This window comes from Triticum urartu, chromosome 7 (assembly GCF_003073215.2).
Source record: "Triticum urartu cultivar G1812 chromosome 7, Tu2.1, whole genome shotgun sequence".
Taxonomy (NCBI): domain Eukaryota; kingdom Viridiplantae; phylum Streptophyta; class Magnoliopsida; order Poales; family Poaceae; genus Triticum; species Triticum urartu.
The window spans coordinates 65,879,949-65,890,845 of NC_053028.1; the positions used below are offsets into that span (position 1 = coordinate 65,879,949).

Here is a 10,897-nt window from a genome sequence, read left to right on the forward strand (position 1 = left end):
TTCTGACCCATGCAACTTCCAGAAGTCCTTCAGAATCAATATCTTCGGACCAGGGAGAAAATTTAACACTAACTCCACATTGTTTAAGTCTAACATGTTCCACAAAAAGAGCTCTATCAACCTCTCTAGGGTTCGACATTCTCATAACAAATTTTTGCGGAGCAAAGAATCTAGCCGAACACCTCCACCCCTGACCCACATACACGCTCAATTCATGTTCAATATCTTTAGTGAGAGCGGACCCTTCAGTAATAGTAACAACAATATTGAAAACTAGATGATACCCCGCGCGTTGCTGCGGGACGTTGTTGTGGGATGTTTGATTGATAAGTCTTAAAACTATCAATAAATTCAATTGTTTACCGAGCTTAGTTGTATCTATAATGATCAAACATGAGTTTCCTATTGTGCAATGTCCTCCCTAAAATATATGTGAACCAAATCCATGCATAAAATCACTCCTCCTAAACCGTTTGCGCCTGCCTTGTTTTGACTCAAAATACTACAACATCTTAATCAAGAATGAACATGGCCAGTCAGCTTCTTTCTGCTACGACTCAGATAAGCGTATGAATAGCGGAAGAAAAACTACAACCCTTTTGGTGGATTAGCATGGGAAAGTGACTTGAGAAGGGCAAACAAAATCTGCAAGCTCTAACACAAATACAACATGAAGCAATAAATTATGTGCAACTTTAGCTTACAACATGAAGTGACAAGGTAAAGATTGTGGAAGTTATAGTGACACCCTCACAAAATGACTACGTACAAATCTTTCCATATACTAACTTAAGACACCTTATATAATTGTAAAAGCATATCTGCTTAGTACCTCAATGATACTCACGTATGAATCCCACTATCAAAATGGACAATACTTAAATTTGCAAGCCTCATTATCAAAAGATGGTGGACGGAGGCACTAATAAGCTATGGCCATGCAGGGGCAGCTAACATCTTCAAGACAGAACATCTAAACCCCCCTCACTCCTGCAAGAACATCAAGTCAAACTAAGAAGTATTTTATAAAATGCTAGATAACAGGAAACATGCTTAACAAAAGTATATAACATAAATTCTCTAATCACTAAAGCTAGTAAGAGAGCTTTAGCGTTCAGAATATTATACCTCTTGAAGCTACTTAAACATGCTTCAAATTTCAAAAACCAACCAAGTAGGTAAACTCCTTGCATTATTATATCTCACGATAAAAACTTCTCAATGTTTAACCATTCATGGTGGAAAACTGGAAGGGAAATATAGATGCATTTTCAGGATATACATATTCGCCAATTTCTAAAGTACAGGGATGTTCAGATGTGCTGTGAATCACCCCTCATGGATTTCTACAAACAAAAGGTGCAGAAAATGATGGTAAGTTGGCTAAGGCCATATTAGCATATGCCTTATGGGAAGAAGGAAACAGAAAAGAAATGTGAAATATTGTGTTCAAATGTAGGCTGCCAACTGTCCTAACTCGATTTATAGACAAATACACTATGTGATACATGAAGACTTCAATGGTCCCATAAAAATTGGAAGAATTTTTTCACGACACAGACAAAAAATGGATCCTTATTGATCAAAAACTGTAGCAAAATCGATATATTCCTTCATCAAAGTAAATAAGTTTACTGAACTATAAGCATGCACATTATATGAATCAAAGAATGATGGCATGATGTGTAGATGAATTAATCAGTCCTGGTGTTTTTGCCATACCATTATTAAGTATACAACATCACCTAGTACTGCACTGGATTCTTGTACATGGTACTACACTGGATTCTTTTTACAATACATACAACTGTTACTGCACTGGAACTGGATTCTTGGTTGTAAGAGTTTTTTTGCCATCATTGTTGTTTCATGTCAACATCCTCTAAAATAATAACTAAGGGATAAGACGAAAACCATGCACAGTTACTTGCCTGTTTGTAATTGTAGTGCAATAGTAGTGAGTGTTTCCAAAATCCCATGGCAAAAATTCTAAACACAGCCTCTTAAGGAAAAAATCATTACAGGACCTTACCTTCTGAATGTATATGATCATGATTCAACAACACTTGACAAAAAATTGGATCAAATTCTCGATGAACTTGGCAGATAACAAACATCCGATATGTTTCCTCACCTTCTCTTTGGTATACATCTAGGGAGGCAGGGCTCGGTTGTAAAAGGGGGTTGCTGCAGGTCCTCACTCGAATCCGACTCGCACCTCCCGGCCATGGATTCTAGCGATCACAAGGGCTGGCGAGGTTGGATGCGGAATCATGGTCGTCGGGTAGTGAAGAGCAGAAGGCATCCACCGATTCGTTGAAGAGACGGAGAGAGAGAGAGAGGCGAACTGCAGATGAAAAAAATCGTTTAGACGAAGATGCAAGGCGGAAAACATGGCCTCCTACCTTGTGAGGCGGCGCTGATCTTGAAGGGTGGAGGATACTGAGACCAACCTTGATCTTTGGGCGGGCTGTCGCTTCGATGCTGAACGGCGGCGCCCTTCGTGGCAAAGGAGATCAGACTAGCCACAGTGGGAGTAACTTCAGCAGTAACATCGAGTCCAACTCAGCAAATTTGCTTATGTGGCAATGAGTTAATGAGGAGACAGATAGTTGTAGTAACTTAGCTAGTTACTGTAACATCACATGTCCCAATGCAATATGAGTCTATAACCTAATAAATGAATCTTTGCATGTTACCACACTTAAGTTGCTACCTACTATGAAGGTAGTAACATAGTCTAGGGATATGTGTATGTTGCTAGTGTATGTTACTCTCTATTGTGGCTAGTCTCACAGCAGATGGGGGAGAAAAAGGAAGAGATTTATTTTTCAGCAAGAAGAGGAAGGGATTTATTTTTCAGCAAGAAGAGGAAGGGATATGGCCAGAGAATACGGGAAGGCAAGAAAGTAGAGACGGGTGGTGTCAATTAAAACTATTCCCTCTCTAATAAATTTTCACATGCAGGCTGATTTTGCAAACTGAATGATGATGTGGCAAAAACCTGGTGTGGACAATGTGCATGGTGAGAGAATAGGTAGAAGTGGGGAGCAACTTCTTAAGAATGTTAGATGCGCTCTCTAGGCTGCCTATCCACACCAAAATCAGGGATGTAAAAAAACCCTTGCCCTTTGGACTGAAATGCACACATTGCAGGGGTGCATTCCCATGGAAAGAATTCATTGCAAACAACATATAAATGACCCTTCTTCTTGCAACGATCACAAAAAGCTTGTGGACATCTAGCAGTAAAGTGGCTAGGAGTATTGCAGATCTGACAGACATCAAAAGAGGGTGTATGAGTACCAGAGGAAGTGTGGAGATCTCGATCCCCCGCAGTGGCCTTGTTCTTGGTGGAGGCGCGCAGATCTGCGTCGTCGCTGTCCAGGGCTCCCTGCCTTCCATGTGAGGAAGGGGCCATCAGCTTCCCCGTCGCCTCCACCCCGGCATGCTCCTGTCCTGCCTCCGTGTTGTCGTCCCAGCGGGACAGACGAACATTGCTGGCGTGGCGTTCGCCGGCGGCCTCATCCCACTTGTCGAATCCGGACCCGGCAGATCCCGAAGCTCTGGTTGAGGACGAATGCACCGTCTCCGGCTTGCGCTTCCACACATGGTCGAATTCACGGTCGCGACCGCGACCGCGGTCGAAGCGACCAGCCCCGCGGCCATGGCGGCCCGCACCGAAGCCCTCTCCTCTCATCTCAGCAGCTCTAGGGGGAACGGGTGGATTTGTGGGGTGGGAAGAAGCAACTACTTGCGCAAAGGATCTGCTATCACCATAGATTTTGCCTTCCCACCAGACGAAGGATTGACGAACCCTAGATCTGACAGGAGGCGGAGCGCTCCAGAAGTGAGCGAAACCCTCGTCCAGATCCAAAATGGGGGAGGGGGCGGCGGATGCGTGATTTATATCCGCAGCGCCCCCGGGAACCCTAGGTCCGCTGCGCTCATGGCGGTCGGATGCGCCTCCCCCCACGTGTCGCGCATCAGGGCCATGGCGGGCCGGCGCGTGCCCAAGGACTCCGGGTCCATCTGTCACAGGAGGTGGGCGGCGACGCGCCCCCAGGGGCGTGCGATCGTGCCCGTGTACCGCGGTGGCCCTAGTCCCCGTACGTGACGGCCCCGCAACGTGTACCGACACGCCCTCGCCGGGGAACGCGGAGATCGCCGGAATCCTGTCCAAAATCCTCGCAAAATGGCACGGAAAAGGGACGATGCCACCAACATCGACGAACTCACCTTCCCTGAGAAAGCGCGCATCCACCGTGCAGCCCGTGCCGTCGAGGAGAACGATCCTGAGAGCCTCGGAGTGAAGCCACAGTTCGCCGTCGTCGAACCGGACCTGCCTCGCCGACGCGAGGTCGGCCGCGTAGCGGACTCGCCACCGTGCGTCGTGGGTCATGTCGTGGGTCACCGTGCGTGTTTCTGGGAACTACTCGCTTAAGCCCAATGGCACAGACCCAACTAGCAAACGCTGGCCGCGTCCTTTTTTTTCTTCTTTTTTTGGTTTTCATTTTCCCCTTTTATCTCCTTAGAAATATTCAACATAAATATAGCAGTATATATATATATATGTATATATATATATATATATATATATATATAGAGAGAGAGAGAGAGAGAGAGTTGTCTTGTTTATTAATTCTTACAACTATGAAATAAGTGTACATATTTTTTAGAAATAAATAAAAAATATTTACCCATTTTAAAAAGTTAATGTAACAAAATAAATCACCAATTTTAAAAATAATTCATGTAATTTGGAAAGAATGCATATTTAAAAAGCATTCATATAAAAGTAATAAGATTTTATACATTTTTATAAACGAAATATAAGGAATATTCATTTAAAATACTCATGCATTCCAAAATTTATTCTTTTCTTAAAGTACTATAGTATCTTTTTAATGTATTAGAATTAGTTTTTCATTTTAAGAAAAATATTCGTGCACTTTATAAATTGTTCACATTTTTTGTCTCTGAAAAATAATATAAAATTAAAAATAGAAAGGAAGAACATAAAATAAAATAAAGGTGAAAAGAGAAAAAGAACAAACAAATAAAAATATTATCGAAGAAACAGAAAATGAGACAAAATCGAAAAACGGAAATTCCTGTCTCAAAAGAAAATCAGGTGCTACCGCACCAAAGAAAAATACTGAAAAAATGGCCACATCGAAAGAAACCGGTTCCATGAGCCAACCCATGTAGGCTCATGGTGTGGTTGAGCATCCCTTATTGCTCGCAATGAGCAATATATACTCTTTGCAAGCAGTAGTTGCGTAGCATACCAAATGGTTCTCACTTTTAGTGTAATTTCAATGAAATTACAGAAATTTCATTATTTTTCTTATATACTAAAATAATTACCTTTTGATCAGAATGTTACAAAATTTCGGTAGTACATTAAGTTCAAAGTATTTTTAAGTTATTTTTTGAATTTAACAATGACACGGAAAATGAGGCAAAAACAAAAATGGAAATTCCCATCTCGAAAGAAAATCAGGTGCTAGCGCACCAAAGAAAAATGCTAAAAATGGCCACATTGAAAGAAAACAGGTGCCATGAGCCAACCCATGTAGGCCCATGGTGTGGTCGAGCATCCCTTATTGCTCGTAATGAGGAATATATACTCTTTGCAAGCACTACCTGCGTAGCATACCGGATGGTTCTCACTTTTAGTGTAATTTCAATGAAATTTTGAAATTTCATTATTTTTGGTATATACTACTACCTCCGTCCCAAAATATAAGAACGTTTTTTACACTATACTAGTGTCGAAAACGTTCTTATATTTTGGGATAGAGGGAGTAAAATAATTACCTTTTGATCAGAATGTTTCAAAATTTTGGTAGTAAACATAAATTCAATTTTAAGTTATTTTTTGAATTTAATGCAGACACGGAAAATGAGACAAAAACAAAAATGGAAATTCCAGGCTACAAAGAAAATCAGGTGCTACTGCACCAAAGAAAAATGGTAAAAATGGCCACATTGAAAGAAAACTAGTGTCATGAGCCAACCCATGTAGGCTAATGGTGTGGTTGAGCACCCCTTATTGCTCGTAATGAGCAATATATATTCTTTGCAAGCACTAGTTGCGTAGCATACCGAATGGTTCTACTTTTAGTGCAATTTCAATTAAAATTTTGAAATTTCATTATTTATGGTATATACTAAAATAATTACCTTTTAATCAAAATGTTTCAAAATTTTGCTAATATAAAAAAATCAAATTATTTTTAAGTTATTTTTTGAATTTAACACAGACATGGAAAATGAGACAAAAACAAAAATGGAAATTCCAGTCTCGAAAGAAAATCAGGTGCTACTGCACCAAAGAAAAATGGTAAAAATGGCCACATTGAAAGAAAACTAGTGCCATGAACCAACCCATGTAGGCTAATGGTGTGGTCGGGCGTCCCTTATTGCTCGTAATGAGCGATATATACTCTTTGCAAGCACTAGTTGCGTAGCATACCGAATGGTTCTCACTTTTAGCGTAATTTCAATGAAAATTTTGAAATTTCATTATTTATGGTATATACTAAAATAATTACCTTTTTATCAAAATGTTTCAAAATTTTGCTAGTATAAAAAAATTCAAATTATTTTTAAATTTATTTTTTGAATTTAACGCAAACACATAAATGAGACAAAAACAAAAACAGAAATTCCCATCTTGAAAGAAAATCAGATGCTACCGCACGAAAGAAAAATGCTAAAAAAAGGGCCACATTGAAAGTAAACCGGTGCCATGAGCCAACCCATGTAGGCTCATGGTATGGTCGAGCATCCCTTATTGCTCGTAATGAGCAATATATACTCTTTGCAAGCAGTAGTTGCGTGGCATACCGAATGGTTCTCACTTTTAGTGTAATTTGAATGAAAATTTTAAAATTTCATTATTTTTGGTATATACTGAAATAATCACCTTTCAATCAAAATGTTTCAATATTTCGGTAGTACACAAAAATTCAAATTATTTTTAAGTTATTTTTTGAATTTAACATAGACACGAAAATGAGACAAAAACAAGAATGGAAATTCCCGTCTCAAAAGAAAAATGCTAAAAAGGGCCACATTGAGAGAAAACTGGTGCCATGAGCCTACGCATGTAGGCTCATGGTGTGGTCAAGCGTCCCTTATTTCTCGTAATGAGTAATATGTACTCTTTGCAAGCACTAGTTGTGTAGCATACCGAATAGTTCTTACTTTTAGTGTAATTTCAATGAAAAACTTGAAATTTCATTATTTTTGATATATACTAAAATAATTACCTTTTGATCAAAATGTTTCAAAGTTTCAGTAGTACGCATAAATTCAAACTATTTTTAAGTTATTTTTTTAATTTAACGCAGACACGGAAAATGAGACAAAAAAATTGGAAATTCCCATCTCGAAAGAAAATCAGGTGCTAGCGCACCAAAGAAAAATGCTAAATATGGCCACATTGAAAGAAAACCGGTGGTATGAGCTAACCCATGTAGGCTAATGGTGTGGTCGAGCGTCCCTTATTGCTCGTAATGAGCAATATATACTCTTTGCAAGCACTAGTTGCGTAGCATACCGAATGGTTCTTACTTTTAGTGTAATTTCGATGAAATTACAGAAATTTCATTATTTTTCTTATATACTAAAATAATTACCTTTCGATCAAAATGTTTCAAAATTTCGGTAGTACACAAAAATTCAAATTATTTTTAATTTATTTTTTGAATTGATCAAAAAATAAGACAAAAAACTAAAATATGGCAGAAAACTAAAATGAAAATTCCCGTTTGGAAAGAAAATCAGGTGCTACCGCATTAAAGAAAAATGCTAAAAAATGGGCACCTCGAAAGAAAAACGGCGCCATGGGCCAACCCATGTAGGCTCATGCTGTGGTCGAGCCACACCTATTGCTTATTGCTCAGAATGAGCGATATATATTCTCTACAAGCACTAGCTGCATAGAATACCGGATGGTTCTCACTTTTAGTGTAGTTTCAATGAAATTTCATTATTTTAAGCATATACTAAAATAATCACCTATCGATCAAAATCTTTCACCAATTTTGATAGTACACAGAAATTCAAATTTTTTTTAAGTTACTTTTTGAATTTCAAAATATTTAATTGGATCCCTGTCAAATTCAAGTGAAACTTTTGGTCCTTTGGCCGAAATGAAAACCGAAATCACTTAATTTCACTGAAATTCTGTAATTTCAGTAATGACTGTAATTTTTCTAAAACTGAAATTCAAAACTATTCGGGCATGCGCTGGAAACCATTATCTCAAGTCTCAACGTTGACGCCCGATATTTTCTAGCTTAGTAAAACATTTCTATCTAGCTACCTCTTTTAAATACTTCACACACATTTGTTACAGCAGAGCTTTTTCTCAGAAATGTCCGAAGGGGCAGGAGATGTATCTGACCATGTAAATTTCATGGTCCTTTTCCACAGTTTCAGCCAATCATATGATTTGTAAGTTGTTTGTAACATGTATATAAAGAGTCTGTTCCAGTCCTCTGTCAAGCCATATGTACAAAACTAGCATCGACTATACATGCCTTTGTCGAGACGCAATGCCGCCTCGTATATTTACCTTTGCAACAATCAAAGATTCAGAACTCGAGCCCACTGTTCATCTGGATGGAGAACCATGGGCGCCCAAAACCGTGGAGCGGTGCGTCCACTCTCAACACTAGCCCCGAGCTCGTCGCGCCGCCATTCAGCTTGGATCTCCCAAGCTGCACACTCGCATAACAAGATCAACTGATTACCATCACGAAGTAAAACCATGTGTACCGAGTACAAGTAATGCACCCATGTGTTTATCCAAAAGTATGCAAAGTGTGCAATGTAGCTCAACGATACGAAAATGGCGGATCAACGGCGAAGCTACTGACCGACACGGAAGCGTAGGCTGAGGGGGAGGCGGTGTGGGAGTAGCCGCAGGCGACGCTGGCCTCCTCGCTGACCGAATGGACCAGCTCCGTCGACACGCCGGGCCGGCTCCCGCCGAATGTGGGGCACACGCTGTTCATCACAAAGAGACACCATGGCATTGACCAGCTTAGTTATATGATCATCATTCCAAACAAGATCAACTGCAGCATAATATGCAAGAAACAGAGAGGCTGCAACTTGCAAGTAAGTGGACTTGCCTGAGCTGCAGCGCTGGCTGCAGCATGAGGCCGCACCTCCTCCAGGAGAGCACCTGGGTTAGCCCCAGAGAGAGGGACTTGTCCGGCCACTGGACGCTCGGGGTGACGCTGCCCCCGCTGCCGTTCTGCAGAGCAACGGCTCAGATCATCTCTCGATCGGGTTTCTGTTGTGAATTTGTGATGTGTGCAGAAAATGCAGATGATACGTTTTGAGGGATCAGGTAGGCCGCTGACCTTGTAGGAGAAGCTGAGCCTCTTCTCCCCGGGGAACTTTCCGTGGGCCTGGACGATGCCGCCGCCGCCGAGGGGAAGGAAGCCGCGCGCCGTGAACCCATCGCCGGCCACGTATCTCAGCTGCCCGTTGGGGAATTGCATGTCCATGAACGACTGCCCAATTGATTTCCAAGGGAAAGTTCAGGCAAAGACAGTACAGAGATTGACTTGTCATCATCAGGAATGCAGGATCCAGGACAGAAAATTCAGAACGCCGATCGAACACTCACGCAGGCAAATGGGTTGAGGCAGATCATCGACATGAAGAAGCATCTCCGGCGAGCTGTCCAGTACGCCGGGCACACCGAGTGCACTCCGTTCTGCACACAAGCACATAGCATAAGATCTTACTCAGTCTTTTTTTTTTGCAGATAAGATCTTGGCTCCTCAGACAGTGTGTTTGATGCTAGTCGTTTGATTACCTTGCGCTCGAAGCCGTACCAGATGAGGTGGCGCTTGGAGAGGTGCACGGGGAAGAGCAGCGTCGTGTCGCGGAGGAAGAGCACGGGGCCGAGCTGCACCAGGAACAGCGGCGCCGCGCCACCATCACCACCGCCTCTGCTGTTGCTGCTGGAGTGCGACGCCTCGGCGCGCCACAGGTCGCCGCGGGCCGCCACGGAGCTCTCCACGTCGTTCGTCCTGCTGTCGAACGCCGCCGACAGGACCATGCTCCCCTGCGACCGCGCGAACCTCCCGGAGCCGCCTACCACCGGACGATCGCCGCCATAGCCAGCGATCTGGTCCTGCTTGCTCCGCGCGCCATCACCTTCGGGCGTCGCGCCGCCTCTGCCGGGGACGACCCTCCGGTGCCGGCGCGCGTACGCGATGTCGAGGCCGTCGTCGATGCGCAGGCGGCGGAATACGTCGCCCACGGCGCGGCCGAGGCGGCCGCCCGCGCTGAGGACGGCCGCGGCGACGCCGGAGAGCTGCTGCTTCTGCGCGGGCGGCGGGAGCGGGAAGAAGGCGGCGATCCGATGGACGAGGTCATCGGAGGCGGACATCGGGGCGGGCGGAGAGCGCGACTGACCGATCGGGGAATGAGGCGGCGAGGCCTCGCCGTTGGTGGATAAGGGACTGGTGGCGGGAAAGAAGTTGGGGAGGAGGACGCTACGGGGTTCTGCGTGGACGCGGTGCACGGGGAGAGATGCGAGTGTGTCCGGCGTTTGTGTGGTGGCTCTGTGGGCGTGGTTCAGCAGAGGGGATGGCGGGAGCACGTTTGAAAAAAACTGTTGGATGGTGTGACAGGGAGAGAGGATGGTACACGCTGGCCGCCACGATGCTTTTGCGGCCAGCGTGGCATTGTGAGGGCTTGTTCGGCTCAAGAGAACATTAAAAAAAAACATTCGTGAAAGACGTGGCAAAATAAACAAGACTGATGCTCTAAAATGTTGTTGAAACAAAATTGATGCTCCAAAATGCTGTTGAAAATAACGTAAGCATATCCTCCTCAAAAACACCTCCCCTGCGCGGTG

The 10,897-nt window shown here is 43.2% G+C and overlaps 2 protein-coding genes across 3 annotated transcripts; both read right to left on the reverse strand.

The window, feature by feature from the left end:
* Positions 1-658: 658 nt before the first annotated feature.
* LOC125523681 lies at positions 659-4,317 on the reverse strand. Of its 2 annotated transcripts, XM_048688741.1 has the most exons (4): positions 3,307-4,317; positions 2,454-2,540; positions 2,135-2,347; positions 659-990 (listed from the first exon to the last, which is right to left on the reverse strand). In XM_048688741.1, the coding sequence occupies exons 1-3, from the start codon at positions 3,698-3,700 to the stop codon at positions 2,235-2,237; spliced, it is 594 nt and encodes a 197-aa protein (XP_048544698.1). In that variant the 5' UTR covers positions 3,701-4,317; the 3' UTR covers positions 659-990; positions 2,135-2,234. The 2 variants fall into 2 exon arrangements, with proteins under 2 accessions (XP_048544698.1, XP_048544699.1); XM_048688742.1 differs by lacking the exons at positions 2,135-2,347; positions 2,454-2,540 and having other exon boundaries at positions 3,307-4,313.
* Positions 4,318-8,411: 4,094 nt separating this feature from the next.
* On the reverse strand, positions 8,412-10,489 carry LOC125522892. Its single transcript, XM_048687937.1, has 6 exons — positions 9,848-10,489; positions 9,656-9,745; positions 9,387-9,539; positions 9,153-9,277; positions 8,895-9,024; positions 8,412-8,735 (listed from the first exon to the last, which is right to left on the reverse strand). Exons 1-6 carry the CDS (start codon positions 10,424-10,426, stop codon positions 8,610-8,612), a joined length of 1,203 nt encoding a protein of 400 aa, XP_048543894.1. The 5' UTR covers positions 10,427-10,489; the 3' UTR covers positions 8,412-8,609.
* Between the last annotated feature and the right edge of the window lie 408 nt (positions 10,490-10,897).